Source organism: Balaenoptera musculus, chromosome 4, assembly GCF_009873245.2.
Source record: "Balaenoptera musculus isolate JJ_BM4_2016_0621 chromosome 4, mBalMus1.pri.v3, whole genome shotgun sequence".
Taxonomy (NCBI): Eukaryota; Metazoa; Chordata; class Mammalia; order Artiodactyla; family Balaenopteridae; genus Balaenoptera; species Balaenoptera musculus.
This window is the reverse complement of record NC_045788.1, coordinates 143,287,797-143,305,621: the sequence shown is the minus strand read 5'-3', so window position 1 is coordinate 143,305,621 and position 17,825 is coordinate 143,287,797. Positions and strand designations below refer to the sequence as shown.

Genomic DNA, 17,825 nt, shown 5'->3' with positions numbered 1-17,825 from the left:
CCTGAGATATGATTCACACATTTGAGGTGCACAATTCAGTGGTGTAGGGTGCAGTCAGCTGCTCAGTGCAGCCCTCACCACAGCACGTTGTAGCTCATGCTCATCACCTCGGAGAGAAGCCCCGAGCCCTCTGGCTCCCCCCCCGACCCCACTCCCTACCCCCAGCACTAAGCAGCAACTCACTGACTTTCCGTATCTGCGGGTTTGCCTACTGTGGACATTTCATATAAATGGAATCATATACTGTAATATATGATCTTTGTAACTAGCTTATGTAGTATGTGTTCAAGGTTCACCCGTGATGTAGCGTGTATCAGTGCTTCATTACTTTTTATGGCCACGTCATATTTTAACTGTGTGTATATAGCACATTTTGATCACCCCATTCATCATTGATGGACACGTGGCTTGTTTCTACCTTTTGGTTATTATGAATAATGCTGCTATAAACATTCATGTACACATTTTTGTAGGGGCATGTGCTTTCATTTCTCTTGGGTATATACTTAGGAGTGGAATTGCTGAGTCTTAGAGTAACTTTATGATTAACTTTTTAGAAACTGCCAGACTGTTTCCCAAGGTAGCTGCACCGTCTGATATTCCCACCAGCACTGGATGAGGGTTGCAACTTCTCCACATCCTCACCAACACTTGTTATTATCTGACTTCTTGATTCTAGCGACCCATGTGGGCCTGAAGCAGTATTTCATTGTGGCTTTGATTTGCATTTTCCTGATGAATAATGATGGTGTGTATTTTTTCATGTGTGTATTGGCCATTTATATCTCTTCTTTGGAGAAATGTCTAATCAAGTCCTCTGCCTAGTTTTTAATTGGATTATTTGCCTTTTTAATTGTTGTGTTATGAGTTCCTTATGTATTCTAGATATAAGTCCCCTATCATATATAGGATTTTCAAATATTTTCTCCCATTATATGGGTTGTCTTTTCACTTTCTTGATGGTGTCCTTTGAAGCACAAAACTTTTAAATTTTGATGAAGTCATATTTACCTATTTTTTCTTTTCTTGCTTATACTTGTAGTGCCACATCTTAGAATCCAATGCCAAATCTGAGGTCATAAAGATTTATCCCAAAGTTTTCTTCCAAGAGCTTTATAGAATTAGCTCTTGTATTTAGGTCTTTGATCCATTAATTAAAGTGGAAGGTTAGGTTTGATTTGAGACCTGTCTTCTTTCTTAATATAGGAACTTACAGCTATAAATTTCCCTCTAAGGAGTGCTTTAGCTGCATCCCATAAGTTTTGGTATTTTGATCTTTGTTTTCACTCATCTTAAAGTATTTTATTATTTCCTTTTTGGTTTCTACTTTGACCCTTTGGTTATTTAGGTGTGTATTGTTTAATTTCCACATATTCATGAACTTCCCACTTTTTTCAATTATTAATTTCTAATTTCACTCCGTTGTGGTCAGAAAACATACTTTGTGTTATTTCTGTCCTTTTTAATTTATTGAGGTTTGTTGTCTGTCTTAGCATATGTTCTCCCCTAGAGAATGTTCCATGTGCGTTTCTGTAGAATGTATATTCTGCTGTTGTTGGGTAGGGCGTTCTACAGATGTCTGTTAGGTCTTGTTGGCTTATTGTGTTGTTCAAGTCTTATGTTTCCATTTTGATATTCTCTCTAGTTGCTCTATACATTATTGATATTGGTATTTTACAGTTTTCAACTAACATTGTTGAACTATTTTTCCCTTCGTTTCTGTCAGTTTTAACTTTATGTATTTTGAAGCTCTGTTATTATTTGCATGTATTTTTATAATTGTTATAAAGCATATAACAATTGCATATAATATGTTGAAGCATATTTAGTATGATGTGTCTGTTTGTGAATCTTTTGTGTTCAAAAGCTTGAAGTTCATCAAGCTTCCTGGATGTGCAGATTAGAGTTTCTCAATGCACTTTGACAGTTTTAAGCTATTATTGCTTTGAGGTAATATTTCTCCATTGCAGTCTGACTGCCCTGTGGTCCTCCAGCAGAGTCCCCAGCCCCACCCATCAGAGGTCAGTGAGGCCTCCCCCTGAAGCCCACTGACCCCCAACAAGTCCCTGATGGAGCCCTGGCTACTCTTGCAGAGGCCTGCAGCCAAGCGCATCACCAAGGGCCCTGCCCTTGCCCCTCAGAGACCTGGCAGAGTACAGTGGCTGAAGAGTGGGGACACGAGGGACCATGGCCAGATGTCACTAGGTCCCAGGTGTAGACCGGGCACTGGGGCACGGGTTGCTGCACGCTGTGCAGGCGTCTGTGGGCAAGGCCCCACGGGCAGCGAGGCTCTGCTACTGAACGTTTCTTATGACAACTGACAACGGAGGGTCAGGTCACAGCCACCACATCCTTCTGCCTGTGAGGGGCAGTGCTTGAGAGAGGAGATCTTGTCCTAATTTGCACCCAGGGGCTGTAGGAACCCCTGATATTGTCTGGAGCCCCCTGATATTGTAGAAGAGGAGGAAGGTGTGAGCATTAAGACTCTATCAGGGGAGGTTCTATAAAAGTTCAAGCTGCAATGAAGCAAAAGGCATTTGCCCCCATGGTCATTCTCTCTGCGCTAGCCTGCGTCTGCATCCCTGCCCCTCTCTGTGAGCCAGTCTCTGCCCCAGGAGGACACCTGTCCTCACACCTGCCCCAGGGCTCACTCCTAGTGGACACAGGCCCCCTCACCTCCCTCGACAACCAGCAGCATCTGCTCACAAAGTGCATCCCACCCTGTGGCCAGGCCAGCGGGGCGTGGCCAAACCTGTCCACACCTGAAAACACCTCCCTCGCCTCAAAGCCCAGATCCTGGGATTGTTCCTCCTTGTCTCTTCCTTTGGAGCAGGAGTTTTGTTTACAAGAGCAGCCCCTGCCCCCAGTGGAGCAGAGGGCTGTCACCAACAGAAAGTCGCCTGACTGCTACTGTCCCTGCAAACACATCAAAAAGATTTCTACTGTCTGTCCTCTGGAGACAGACACAGGTCAGGATAGCCCCACCTCCACTCGGGAGCCTCACCAGCCAAAGGCATTTACAGACAGTGACCGGTGCTGCCAAAACAGAGCAGGACACTAAACAAAAACAAGGAAGGAAAGACTTCACCAAGCTGCTGCCATGCCAACACACAACACAGAGGACGGGTGTAAAGCTGGACAGCCCTGAGCACCTCACATACACACATACACACTCACACACACTCACACTCACTCACACCCTCCTCCAGCCCCCCCACCCCCACCATGGCCGCGTCCACCCCGTCCGTCTGCTCCAGCGCCCTGAGCTACGGCAGCGGCTCTGCCTGCGCGGTTCCTGCACCGGCTCCTGCTGGCAGGTGGACGACTGCCCAGAGAGCTGCTGCGAGCCCCCTGCTGCACCTCCTCCCCCTGCCAGCAGGCCTGCTGTGTGCCCGTCTGCTGCAAGCCTGTCTGCTGCACACCTGTCTGCTGCAAGCCTGTCTGCTGCACACCTGTCTGCTGCAAGCCCGTCTGCTGCACACCTGTCTGCTGCAAGCCCATCTGTTACACACCTGTCTGCTGCAAGCCCGTGTGCTGTGAGGCTGCCCCCTGCTCAGCCCCCCCGTGCTGCCAGCCCACCCCCCGCCCCTCGTCCTGCTGCAGACCCCCCTCTTCCGCGTCCCTGCTCTGCCGCCCCGTGTGCCGCCCCGCCTGCTGCGTCCCCGCCTCGGGCACGTCCTGCTGCTGACCGGGCACGTCCCCCCAGGGCCAGCCGGGCTCAGGTCCCCCCATGACTCGGTCCTCCCAGCCTCCCTCAGTCCTGACCTGGGTTGGGTGGCTGCCCCCACTTGGGAAAGGGTCCCCTTCGTCCCCCCTGTCCTGACCTGAGTGACCTCTCATCCTGCCCCGGGAACCCCGACCTCGCTGCTGCCCGGGCTTCTGCCTCCCAGGAGGCGCCTCCACCTGCCTCTGGGTCACCTGTTCCCCCCTCCCAGTTCCTCTGCCTGGGTCACTTGGCCTCAACTTCCATCCTATCAGCGCCTCCTCGGGCACCTGGATAAATAAACTCACTTCATCACCTGATCCGATTCCTTCGTCTCACCTTCACTGGGGGGAAACACAGGGTTTTGACCAGACACTGGTCTCCTCCAGCCAGGAGTATTTCTAGGGGTGAGGGACTGAGAACCCCAAAGGTCAGTGGCCTGACCCCTCTGGGTGGGGCCCCTGCCCTCTCCACGAAGGTCAGCACCTGCTCAGGCTCCGTGGTCCTGGGAAGTGAACATGGGGGAGTAAAGATGCCTGTCCACCCGGACGCCCTGGCTGTGACGTCACCGTCCTTCCCAGCCACCCGCCTCACGGGCCCAGCCACCACTGTGAGCATTTTGTCCTACTGTGTCACTTCCACCCATTCCATGCACTTCCTGAGAGCTGGCTCATGGGAAGGCTCCCTTCACACGGAAGATAAGTGCAGGGGCCACATGTGTCCCCTCAGCGCCCGGAGTGGCCAGAGGCCGTGTGACCCAAGCTGTGCAAATTGATTTTGCTAAATTAGGTGTTAAATTAAACATGAGGACCATGGAGTTTTTCCACTTCTTTAGTATAACAGTTGCGTGGAATTCACTCATAGTTTTACATGAGCAAAGACTTGCTAAAAAACTATATTCTATATTTAACGTATCTGCTTAGCATTCAGGTTTAATCACTTTCATTTCTTTACGCTTTTTATTGTGTTAGGCTAGAAATGAACAGACTCTAAATTGCACTTACGTACAGTCAAGTATATGTGGTCTCTCCCTGGTCCGAGCTGGAAAATGATGCGCAGCTGGGGTTGCTGGCATTTGGAGATCGCGATAATGGCGGGTGGCGCGGGGTTTTTAAAATTGTGGTAAAATACACGTAACATGAAATTTCCCTTTTTAACCCTTTTTAAGTATACAGTTCAGTGGCATTAAGGACAGCCACACTGTTGTGCAACCATCACCACTGTCCATCTCCAGAACCTGTTTCATCTTCCCCAAACTGAAACTCTATACGCATTAAATAACAGCTCCCCATTACCGCCCCCAGCCCCGGCCCATCACCTACCTTCAGTCCCTGTGAATCTGCCTCCTCCAGGGACCTCACATCAGTGGATCGTACACTACCTGTCCTTTTGTGACTGGCTTACGTCACTGAGCATCATGTCCTCAAGGTTCATCCACGCTGACGTCAGAACTTCCTTTTTAGGGCTGAATAATATCCCACTGCATGAATGGACCACATCTTAGTTATCCATTTCTCCATCGATGGACACTGGCTGCCTTGACATTTTAGCTATTGAGAGCAAGGCTCGCGTGAACGCGGGTGTACAAATACTTCTTCAGGACGCTGCTGTCAGTCCTTTTGGGCATATACGCAGAAGTGGAATTGCTAGGTCAGATGGTAATTCCACACTAATTTTTTGAGGAATCTCCATATTGTTTCCTATAACAGCTGCACCATTTTATTGCTGCCTTCCCACCAACAGTGCACAGGGGCTCCAATTTCTCCACATCCTCACCAACACTTGCAATTTTCTGTTTTACTAATAGTAGCTGAACTCATGGGTGTGAGTGGTGCATTTGGTTTCATCACAGACCGTGGTTACTGTCTCAGGCGCTGCGGCCCAGAGACCCACCCTCACCTGCCCCTTCACCTGCCCCCCTTCACCTGCCGCCCTCACCTGCCCCCCTTCACCTACCACGCCCTCACCTGCCCCATCACCTGCCCCCCCTTCACCTGCCCCCCTTCACCTACTGCGCCCTCACCTGCCGCTCGCACCTGCCCCCTCACCTGCCCCCTTTACCTACCGCGCCCTCACCTGCCGCCCTCACCTGCCCCCTCTACCTACCGCGCCCTCACCTGCCGCCCTCACCTGCCCCCTCACCTGCCCCCCTTCACCTGCCGCCCTCACCTGCCTCCTCACCTGCCGCCCTCACCTGCCCCCCTTCACCTACCACGCCCTCACCTGCCCCATCACCTGCCCCCCCTTCACCTGCCCCCCTTCACCTACTGCGCCCTCACCTGCCGCCCGCACCTGCCCCCTCACCTGCCTCCCTCACCTGCCCCGCCCCCGCTGCCCCCTCTCTTGCAGAAGAACGAGTACCTGTTCACGGTGGTGGCGGAGGAGCGGGACTCGCTGCTGCTCGGCCTGCGCTACTCGCCCGCCCAGCTGCACTTCCTCTTCCTCAGGGAGGCCGGGGCGCGCGCCTGGCGGGCCCGCGTGTCCTTCCGCGGCCCGGCTCTGACGGACGGCCGGTGGCACACGCTGGTCTTGGCCGTGTCCGAAGGCTCCTTCTCCCTCACCACGGACTGCGGCCTCCCCGTGGACATGTAGGTACCGCGGCGCCGGAGCGGGTGGCAGGGGGCCGTGTGCTGCCGGCAGGGGTCAGGCTGGAGGAGGAGCGCCAGGCTCACTGGCTGGTGGACGTGGAACGGTCCCCGCCCCCCAGAAAGGCGGCGATGGGTGTCGCTCGGGCGGGGAGGGAGCCGCAGCCTGCCCGCCGGGGCTGGGGGATGGGACTCGACCCATCAACGCGCGCTGCGGAGTTCGTAGCATCGAGGCAAGGCCCAGAGGAAGGTCAGCGTGAACTCGGGCCCCGGGAGCCCAAAAGGAGCTGCCGCCTGACTGAGGCCCAGGTCTTGCTCTGTGACTTTCAACCCATCACTTAACCTCTCTGACTCAGTTTCCTTTTCTGGGATGAGGGAGTAAATATTCACCAGAACACCAAACAAACGTGCGGAATCACCTTAGTAGCTTTGACGCAACCCCGGGCACTCGAGAGCCCGAGCCCATCTCTTGTCCTTGCCGTGGCCTGGTCCCCACGGCCTGGCTCCCGAGTAAGCTGGGCCGGGACGACCCCCACCGGCCCTCAGCATCCATCCTTGCTGTCTGGGGCTCGCCACTCTTTCTCTTTTAATCACAAATGGTCCATTTACATTAAATCTATCATTATGACAAACATTCCTTTCAAAGGTAGAATCTCACTCTGCTCTGTTATTATGAAACTTGTTGGAATAGAATATTCTCCTTAACACTTATACACTGTTTAAACATGCCTTTATCACAACTCCTCCCCACCATGCCCCCAAATACACTGGGGCCTTTACAGGGAGATGGCGTCTCAGGTGGGAGAGCCGGCGGTGGGGCAGTTCTGTGATGGGGGCGATGTGCAGGAGGACAAGGCCGGCGGTGCGGGTGCTGGAGCTGATTGCGGCCAGGGAGGAATTACGTCCCGGGGCCGGGCTTCACAGGCCTGGCAGGCGCCGCGGAGGGCTCACACCCGGACCCAGGAAGCCTGGGAGCTGTGCTCGGAGTGCAGGCGTTCTGGGGCCTTGCCATGGCCAGCTGCAGCCAGACGGCAGACCCTGGACGGAGCAGGTGCTTTGACTAGAGGACGTGGCATCATGGTCCGGGAGGTGCTGGGCAGTGGAGAAGAAGCACACACCTGGCTCTTCCCCCAGAAGCTCCAGCCACGCCGTCCCCTCCAGGAGGTCCCCACCTCTTCCCCATCCCGAGTTCGGCCTCCACTTGCACCTCAAGACCCAACTCCAGCCACATCTTCCCACATATCCCGGCTCACCAGCGAGGTGAATCCCATCTGGCCCCGACATCATCTGTCCCACGGCCCTGGGCTCAGAGGAGGGGGGCGGGCTGGGGACCCCATGCCGGAAGAAGCCACTGGAGACCCCCGTGATATGGAGAGGGGCCACTGAACACCTCCGCAGCACACGCTTTTGTAGAAGACCCTTGTCCTGGGGCAAAGAGCGTCCGCCCAAATTCACATCCGCTAAAACCGGAGAATGGGACCTCGTTTGGAAACAGCAGCTCTGCAGGCATAACCGAGCTAAGCTGAGGAGTAGGTTGGCCCTGACACAGTGACCTTACAAGGAGGCATGGAGGAGAAGGCCACACGATTCAGCCACAAGCCAGGAAACTCCAGGAGCCCCCAGCAACTGGAAGAGGTGGCAGGACCCTCCCCTGGAGTCTTCAGAGGGGGCACACCCAGCCAACACCCTGATCTCAGACTTCTGGCCTTCAGCACTGCGAGAGAACACACTTCCGTTGTTTAAGGCGCCCAGCCTGTGGTAGTCGTTATGGCTGACCCCGGACACTGGTACAGCCTCAGGCGGTGCTGCCCCCATCCTTTTCTACATAAATGGGCCATGACCCTGCTCTCCCATGGCCCTAAAACCATCCTCCAATGTTTTCAGAATGGCTGATATGCCCTTTCCGGCCACCCTATCGGTGCAAGGAGCCCGGTTCTTCATCGGCAGCCGGAGGAGGACCAAAGGCCAGTTCACGGTAAGTATGGAGGAGCTGCCTGCCTGGACCTCCCAACACCAGTGCTCCTGGGGGGCTGTCACCACTGGTCTGGCACCCCAGTTTGACACTGTTGTGTGTGCAGTTGGGAATGGGGAGCATAAAGGTTCAGTGGAGTCCCATGCGTGCCGGGCACACTCCCACCACAGGGCCTTTGCACCTGCTGTGCCCTCCTCCTAGAACATTTGTCCCACTCCTGCCATGGCACACTCCCTGTGACTTTGGGGCCCTGCCCTGTGCCCTCATACCATGGAGGCCTTCCCCTCCACTCTGAGAAGATGACACCCACACCCAGCCCTCTCATCCCCTTCCCCAGATTGTCTTTGTAGCCCTGACCACCTTCAGACCAGCTGTGTGTTTGCTCATTGCCTGTCTCTCCCTTAGAGTGCAGGGGAAGGGGGGGACCTTGCTCCATGAGGGTAAGGGCTTTTGTTTCTTGCTGTGTCCAGTGTAAAGAACCATGCTCTGAATATTTACCGATGGCATGCTTGGATGGATGGATGGATGGTTGAATGGATGGATGGATGGATGGACAGACTAATGGACAGATAGATGATGGATGAACAGATAGGTGGACAGATAGATGAACAGATGTATAGATGGATGGATGAATGAATGGGTATTCGGGTGGGTGGATGGATGGATGGATGGATGGGTGGACAAAGAGATGGATGGATGGGCAGAGATGGACAAATGGATGAATGGATGGATGGACAGATAGGTAGACAGATAGACGAACGGATGGACATATAGATGGATGAGCAATGTACCCAGTCACTGTAGGGTAGTCAGGAAAGATCCCTTCCGTGGTGTAATCACCTTCGAATGGTGCACAGCTCTCCACCTCTGCTCCCAATGCCCCCCTTACCCAACGGGCTGACTCCTCTCTCCTGGCTTCAGAGGTTACACCCGCACCCGCATTTCCACCCCTCCCTCAGGGTCCGGGTGGGCTGAGCCCAGTGGTCGGGGCCCTCTCCAGCAGTGCAGGTCTCAGTGCGCTGTCCCTCTCTCTGCAGGGCCTGGTGAGGCAGCTGGTTCTGCTGCCCGGCTCAGACGCCACCCCGAGGCTCTGTCCCTGCAGGAATCCTGAGCTCGCCCTGCTGTCCATCCCCCCTATCCTGCGGGGACTCACGGGGAGGCCGGAAGATAATGAGGTGCTAAAGTATCCCTATGGTTAGTAGGCTACAGCCACCCCCTCCCCACGCCGACAGTAGACCCTGGGAGCCTTGTCACTTCCAACCTCCCCGGGCACAAGACAGGAGGGCACTTGGCACATGGATGAAGGGAACGCCGGGGCCTGACGCAGACGGCCCCGCAGGGAAGGCAGATGGTGTCACCAGACCCGCCTCCCTCCCAAGGGCGCCCCCCATGGCTGTTGAACCCCCGCCTGGACCGTGCCCTCGATTGACTGCTCGTCCCGCCTGGGACCTGGGGCTGAGCTGACACATCTTGCGTCCCTAACTCCCACCTGCTGCCTGCTTTGCCCCCAGGGCAGCGTTTGGGGCCCTTTCTCCCCTTCCTCTCCGACAGACATCAAGCGTCAGCACCCCACCCCCGTGGGGACGCCGACCTTCGTGAGGTTCATTGCTGTTTTCTGGGAACCCCCAGCCTAGAGTGTCCCCAGCTTTGCCGTCTTTAGTTTGTGTTTGCACTTCCCCAATGTAAAGTTAGTGTTGACGGTTTATTTAAGCCACGTCCCCTGCCGTGGAGAATCTGAAAGCCCCTCCTCCCTACTAGGGAGGCGGGGAGACAGCCCGACCCTGTCTCGAGCCTCACGGTCCTTGCTTCACGAGTCAGGGGAGCCCCCTGAGCAAGTTGGCCCTTAGACCCAATCCTGGACCCGTGTCCCCAGATTCCCAGAGGCACACGGCCTCTGGGTTGTTTGCCGGGCCTCGGGCAGGAGTCCGGCCCCAGGCCTCTGCCGGGCAGTTCAAGAGGTCGAGGACGCGCTCAGTGTCACAGACTGGCCGTCGGGGCCTCAGCGCGGACGCTGCTGTAAAGGGGCCAAGTGGCACCATCAGGGTGAGGGCTGGACCTGTGATGAAGCTGTGACCCCCGGGGTCAGGGGTCCAGGGGCCTCAGAACTAAGCAGAACGGAAGTTGGGTGGACGCGTGCCAACGAGTCTCAGGTGGAAGAGGAGAGCGGGGCGGCGTGATTACCCAGGGCTCTCAGAAGGGCTGAGGCCACGGGGAAGAACTAGGTGGGCGGGAGGCCGGACTGCAGGGGCACCTCTGCATCCCGCGCGCAGACGCCCCAGGCAGCCATGGGCTCTCGGGTCTCCCTCCCTCCCGAGACCCCGAGTGGTTCCCCGAGTGGCAGTTCAGGGGGTGGAGGTGAAGGCGAAAGCAGGAGCGCCTGGGTCAGGGGTCACCTGACACTCCCGCCTCTGGCCTCCTCCGGGGAGCACGTGCCCACTGGACACCCATCTTCCTGCCTCCCCGCAGAAGCCGACATGAAGGTGACGCTGGGATCCCGGCCGCCGTGTACCAAAGCGGAGGACGCCCAGTTCTGGTTTGACGCCGGCCGCAAGGGGCTATACCTGTGCGTGGGCAGCGAGTGGGTCTCCGTGTTAGCAGGTGAGGTGGGTGGGGCTCTGGGGACCTCGGGGGCTTCTCAGAGCCAGCGATACTTGGGGACAGGGACGATCCCCCCACGGAGCAGCGAGCCTGCGTGCGTCACCTGGAAACGCGTGCCCTCCTGGGCCCGCCTGGCAGGCTGGCAGGCTCTCAGCTCTCGAGCCAGCTAGGGGAGGCTGTGAGCCTCCCTGAGGGGCCAGCCCCGCTCCAGGAGCCCCACCTGCTCTCCTTACCCTCTCCGCCCACTCGGGTCAAGCTTGGACGCGATGGTGCCTGGAGCCCGGGAGTGGTTCTGTCGGCAGGGAGGTGAGGAGAGGTTCCATGATGCTCCCTAAGGGGGTCCTCGGGAAACGGGAACTGGCTCCAGGGGAACGTCCCTGAGCCGTGGCCTCTACTCTCTAGTTCACATCAGGGCACAGCCTTTCGTGGAAGCCGCGAGCCGTGGCCTCTACTCTCTAGTTCACGTCAGGGCACAGCCTTTCGTGGAAGCCGTGAGCCGTGGCCTCTACTCTCTAGTTCACATCAGGGCACAGCCTTTCGTGGAAGCCGCGAGCCGTGGCCTCTACTCTCTAGTTCACGTCAGGGCACAGCCTTTCGTGGAAGCCGCGAGCCGTGGGAAACGTCTAGTAGGGACCTGACGCGTCAGTTCCACCCGACTAGTATCCCTGGGGGCTCTGCAGACCCTAAAACCTGTGCGGGGATGAGAGGCTCCTTTGCCGGGCCTCCTGGTGAGGGCGGCACAGCACTCAAGGCCACAATGCTCCAGGCCATGGCCCAGGTCCCTGGGGTCGCACCCCGGGACGTCCATCCTGGCTTCTGTTCTGGGAAGCATTGACTGGGTCTCTGTGTCTCTGTCACAAGCCAAAGAAAGGCTGGACTACGTGGAGGAGCACCAGAGCCTGTTCACGAACGCGGAGACGCTGGGTATCGAGGTCTTCGTCATCCCTGAGGCCGGGCTCTTCGTGGCCACTGCCAACCGCAAAACCACGTCCGCCATCTACAAATGGACCGACGGGAAGTTCTCCTCGTACCAGGACATTCCCACGCACCAAGCACAGTCCTGGAGACATTTCACCATTGGAAAAAAGGCAAGTCTGCATTCGGAGACTTTCTCGATCCTTTTTACCTTGGAAAACCCCACAGAGCCCAAAGGTTGGGGCTCCTTACGTAACTTTTATGGGGAAAAGCACTTCTACCGGTTTCGAAGCCTCACGCAGGATCTAAATGGCTTTTAAAGGCAGGCACGGCTGCATCTCTATGTCCAGAATGTGACTGAGAAAGTCTGTTCGGCTTCCGCAAAATAGAGATAAGCCCGTTTCTGAGATGCTCCCCAGCTCTGTGCAGACCCACCATTGCCTCCTTAAACCTTTGAGATAATCTGACCTAAACCAGTCAGCAGGGCGGACATCACATCAGAATGAAAATAGGCCTCCATTCCCAGCCTTCCTTTACTCGCTCCATAAACACTGGGGACACGTGATGTCCTAATGGAGGGGACAGGTGAGGATGGTGAGGGCCGGGCCCGGAGGCCTTGGGTGGGAAAGCCTCGCGGGCAGACTCCCCTTCCTTCCACCAGGGCTGCGTTGAGCAGCGGCCCACGGGTCAGGGCTAAGAGGGTCGTCCCCTTGCGAGAGTTCTCCCTCACCGCCCCGTGCCCGCCCCCAAGTCGCTTGCTCACTAACACGTGTGCCAGGTGCAGCCCTGCCCTCACCTGGGCCCCCCCGACTGGGGACAAAACTGAGCAAAACAGACAAACCTCTGCTCCCCGTCCCTGCCGACCCTCAGGGTCCTGCGCTGCAAGCCAGCCTGCTGAAGGAGTGACTAGCCCTCTGGTTTTATGGTTGATGACATTTTAAAGGTTTATATTTTTTTCATTATAAAAACCAACTTTATATTAAAGAAAAATTGGGAACTTTAGAAAAATAAGAAAAAAGTCTGCCCCGTCCCCTAAGCAGCGGCAGAGCATACCTGGGGCTGCTTCAGCCGCCCTGAGCGTGCCCCACCCCCGGGCTTCTGGCTCCTGCCTCAATCACACGACCCGCCATCTGGCCTCCAGCTCACGTCACATGTAGGGCATTGCCATGTTGTCCTCGATTGTGTGACAAACATGGGCTTCCTGAGACAACAGGGCGTTAAGATTTTTCCTCTTCACCCGGGTGATGAAGAACATTACTGTGCATAAAGCTTTTCCTGGGTTTGGGAGATAGGAACGGAGCTCATGGGCTGGTAAATACGGACGTGGCTACGGCTCTTAATGTAATTAAGATCTGGAGAGTCAGTCCTGGGTTCCTGGGCCCGCCCCAGGCCGTCAGTCCCCGGCTCAGCCCCGTCCCGAGGCCGACATTGAGAAGCCTCGAGTGCCGACATTGAGAAGCCTCGAGTGCCGACATTGAGAAGCCTCGAGTGCCGACATTCAGAAGCCTCGAGTGCCAACATTCAGAAGCCTCGAGTGCCGACATTGAGAAGCCTCGAGTGCCGACATTCAGAAGCCTCGAGTGCCGACCCCTCGCACGGATCACGAGAATGCTGTCCTGGTCCTCTCCCCAGATCTTCCTGGTTGTGGCTAATTTTGAACCGAATGAAAAGGGTCAGGAGTTCTCTGTCATTTACAAATGGAGCCAGAGAAGGCTGAGGTTCACACCGTACCAGAGGGTCCTCACCCACAGCGCCCGGGACTGGGAGGCCTTCGAGGTGGCCGGGGAGCACTTCCTGGCCGTGGCCAACCACCGGGAAGGTAGGGGCTATGGCCTGGACTCCAGGGCCAGGGCGGGATCACCTGCAGGGTTCAGTGTATCTCATTAAAAATGTATAATAAACCACACGCGGCCCGTGTCCTCGGGCTTGGCAATCTGACAGTGGCGTCTGAGGGCGGACACACCTGAGCACCCCCTCATCTGTCCAGGTAGGGGCGTCCCTGCCCTCACCCATTCTGGGCACAAACTCTGTGGGATGTGGTGGGTGCGGTGGGGGACAGTCCTGGCAGGGGCTGGGACACCTGGCTTCTGAGCCAGGTGACTGACCTGAGCGACCACAGTGAGCCCTTCCCTGCCCTGTAGCTCTCGGGGGACAGGGCCCCGGGGGGCAGCCGGCCCTGCAGGGCACCTCTGGCCTCGGCAGGCTCTGCGGCTCAGCGATCACCTGAGTCTACACCTGCCGGGGAACTCTGGGGGCGGGGGGGCCGGGGAGGAGGCCCCACCACCGCTCATGAGCAGAGGGGACCCCAGGAGCCCGCCACCCAATACCCCCCATGGCACTGAGTGTCCCGGGAGAGGCTGGCCCAGCCCTGGGGGTGGGTGAGGGTCTCCAGGGAGCACGATCCAGGCAGGCCTGACCTGCGGGGGGGCGCGCGAAGGGGATGGCGGACAGTGTGAGGGGTGAGGCCGGGGAGGGCCGGGGGTCCCACCTGCAGCGTGCTGCAAGGCCTCAGGGTGGTCTGGAGCCGTCCAAAGGCGGGGCCCCCGAGGGTTCTCAGTGGGGCACAGAGGCAAGAAGGTCACGTGAAGGGCGTTTTCACTGCTGGGGGCCTGGGGAGGGTGCAGGAGAGCAGGGCCTGGCTGGACGGGACGGGCTGCAGGGCCTGGGGCAGGGTCCGGGCGGCAGGGTCTTGCCGAGGCCGCCGCGAGGCCACGGAGGCGCGTCTCCCTCCCTCCATGGCGCTCGGCTTCCAGGCGACAACCACAACATCAACAGCGTCGTCTACAAGTGGAACCCAGGCACCCGGCTCTTCGAGGCCAACCAGACCATCGCCACGTCAGGCGCCTACGACTGGGAGTTCTTCACGGTGGGGCCCTACGCCTTCCTGGCTGTGGCCAACGCCTTCAACGGCACGTCCACGCGGCTGCACTCCCACCTGTACGTGCGGCTGGGCGGCTCCTTCCAGATCTTTCAGTCCTTCCTGGTAAGGGCCCTGAGCTCAGCGCCGGCCCCGCACCCCTGCCTGGCCCCTGGATGACGCGGGACCCGGGCCGCACGAGCCAGGACCAGGGCCCCAGCCTGGGCCTCCGCACCCAGGCGCCTCCCCAGAATAGGCTCAGGCCGAGCCCCTGGGACCCCAAATGTAGCTTGGGGAGCCCTAAAATGAGGCGGGAGGGCTGCCCTGGCACGGAGTTTCCGGCAGCCCGGCTGCTCAGCTGGGTCCTCTGGCCCCTGGGGGCCCTCACAGTCTGACCCACCTTTATGTGGGCGTCAGGCTCTTGCCCTGGGGCAGCAGGCAACTGGCCTCTGACCTGGCCAGGGGTGGCGGCAGCACTGTCCACCTTCCCTGCAGACCTTGAGTGTCCCTCGGCTGGTCCCAGCTGTCACGGGCTGCCCAGAGAGACCTCTGACGGAGGCAGCAAGAAGGCTTTATTACATGGTGTGGCCCCGGATGCCCGGCTGAACCACGCATGTGCCGCCGGGTCCCGGGCTAGTGGGCGGCGTTGGCATCCCCTCTTCACGCCCACCGTGGTCTAGGGTGAAGATATGGGGCCCCAACCCTCCTCCCACCTTCCCTCGCCCTCCTCCCTCCAAGCCGCCCGGCTTGTCCCTCTCAGTGTCCGACCCCAGGCCAACCCCCATGGATGATTCTAAAATCGAGAGTCACTGTCGGCATTTGCATCGTCCTGGCCGCGTCCCAATGTCGTTCGTGCAGAGCCAAGAGCACGGCTGTGATCACTCCCTTCTCAGTGGTGTCAGTGGTGGGATGACCTTCGTGCCAGCCCTGGGGACCGTCCCTGAATGCGGTTCAGACTCTCCTTTCATGCCACAAGCCCACCACACATGGCTCACTTCATACGTGGACCCCATGTGCTGCACATAATGTTTCTTGACAAGTTCCTAATGGCTTTTTCCGAAGTCCCTCCCTCCCTCTTCTCTCCTTTTGGGGGAAGAAAACCCCCGTCTCTGCACATGGTAACGTCCCCCGGCTTCTTGTTGGCCATCCCCGTCCCAGAGAGCCCCTGCGAACACTGCGTCTTCAGTGCCTCCTGAGTTTCCACCCGCGTGTCGGTGCTCCCACTGCGTCTGCAAGGTCTCTGGCTGGTGTGCGCCCGTGAAAACCCCTCTTTTCCCATAACCCCCCTCCTGGGCCCTCCTGCCTGTGCTGTCCGGGCTGACTGTCTCTAGAACTGACAATGGTCCCCTTTCTGGAATTTTCCTTTACCGCCATCTTTGGCTGGAGCCACCATGTCCAATTCTGATGTCCGGTGTTCTGGTTGACCTCAAGGACCCACCCCCCACCCCCGCCTTCCAGGTGCTCCCCGACACTCCCCAGCGTCCCTGCAGCTCAGCCAGGTTATGTGACCAGGGCCAGCCACTGGGTGTTGAGCAGAGTGAGCCCACGTCAATCCTGGGCTGAGGGTGAGAGCTCACCCCTCGCCCTCGGCGGCCACGTGGGCCACGTGCCCCGACGGCTCAGCCACAGGCTGGGGGAGCCGTGACCTCGCCGGCTTCATCCCAGTGAGAACCACCCTCTGTGGCGGGAAGTGTGGACACTCACGGTGGCTGCATCCCTTGCCCTGCCCGATGTACCGCGTGCAGGATTTTAGGGCGGAAGTTTCCTTGGGAACACTGAGGGCAGCCCCCTGCCTCCCCAGGTGCCTTTCCTTTGACCTTCTCTGCCCTCAGTGCCCACAGGTTTCTTCACAGTGGTTCCCCGTGCTTCCTGTCTGATTGGTCTCAGTGCCCTTTCAACCTGAAGGCGTGCATCCCCAGGCCTGGGAGATTTTCTTAGTTTTTCTTGATCGTCTCATGCTCCCCTCTCTCTAGAACGGTTAGCCAGCTTTCGGGTCTCCTGGATTGAATCTATCTTTTCTTTTTCTACAACCTAGAAGCTTTCCTTACCTTTATTCTCTAATCATGTTGATGAGCATCTTCTTGTAATGCTAGGAATCGTGTTTTTAATATCCAAGAACTCTTCCCTTTAACAGCATTCTGTATTTACTCTATAAATGCGGTATCTTCTTGAATACTTCTGAAGATAATTATAATTTTATTTTTTAAGAGTTTGTGTAATTTCTTTTCTTTTTAAATTTATTTATTTTACTTATATTTATTTTTGGCTGCGTTGGGTATTCGTTGCTGCGTGCAGGCTATCTCTAGTTGCGGCGAGCAGGGGCTACTCTTCACTGCAGTGCACGGACTTCTCATCGCTGTGGCTTCTCTTGTTGCGGAGCACAGGCTCTAGGCGCGTGGGCTTCAGTAGTTGTGGCACGCAGGCTCAGTAGTTGTGGCTCGCGGGCTCTAGAGCGCAGGCTCAGTAGTTGTGGCTCATGGGCTTAGTTGCTCCGTGGCATGTGGGATCTTCCCAGACCAGGGCTCGAACCCGTGTCCCCTGCATTGGCAGGTGGATTCTTAACCACTGCGCCACCAGGGAAGTCTGATAATTATAATTTTTAAAAATTCTCTTCTGTTCCTAGAACCAGCTCAGTTTCTTCCAGTATGAGTGTATGTATATGTTATAGCCTGACTCTCATGTTCCAGGTCTTTTATAAAACATCTGGAGGACCCTTAGTTTTCTGTTTATGTTTAATGTTGAGCATGGCAGTGGGTGGCATTGTCACTGGCAGCTGTGCCCCGGGGAGCTGGGGATCTGGTTGAGGCCCTTGATGAAGTGCCATGATGAAGACCTTCCTAAACTGGCCTTTTGCTCAAATGTAGGTGAGGCTGGATCACAGTGTTGGCAACTACAGGATGATAATCTCCAAGATGCACTCCCCAACCAGCTGCAGGAACCCTCTTCATATCACATGCTTGGTGTGACAGCCCTGCTAGGCACCTGTGTGGTTGACCAGAAGGCCGCTTGCCGGGCCTCTGTGCCAGGCTGCAGGACTGTGCTCTCTGGACACCACGGGGGTCTGCTCCCCTGTTCCACCGGCTTGTCTGCTAGATACTTGGAAACAGTCACCCCAAATCTCTCAGAATAGTCTTCAGTTCCTGCCATTGTCCCCCGTGCGGTATGTTCCAAATCCCAAGGAGATTCTGACCAATC

At 56.9% G+C, this 17,825-nt stretch overlaps 1 protein-coding gene across 1 annotated transcript in view; it reads left to right on the top strand.

Moving 5' to 3' along the window:
• The window catches only part of TSPEAR (thrombospondin type laminin G domain and EAR repeats), an 88,234-nt gene that overhangs the window by 56,214 nt on the left and 14,195 nt on the right, over nt 1-17,825 (top strand). Inside the window, exons 3-9 of the mRNA XM_036849462.1 lie at nt 6,053-6,291; nt 8,173-8,263; nt 9,298-9,454; nt 10,727-10,858; nt 11,720-11,946; nt 13,406-13,592; nt 14,527-14,756. Of these exons, the coding sequence (XP_036705357.1) occupies nt 6,053-6,291; nt 8,173-8,263; nt 9,298-9,454; nt 10,727-10,858; nt 11,720-11,946; nt 13,406-13,592; nt 14,527-14,756 (1,263 nt within the window). The remainder of the gene's footprint in view (nt 1-6,052; nt 6,292-8,172; nt 8,264-9,297; nt 9,455-10,726; nt 10,859-11,719; nt 11,947-13,405; nt 13,593-14,526; nt 14,757-17,825) is intronic.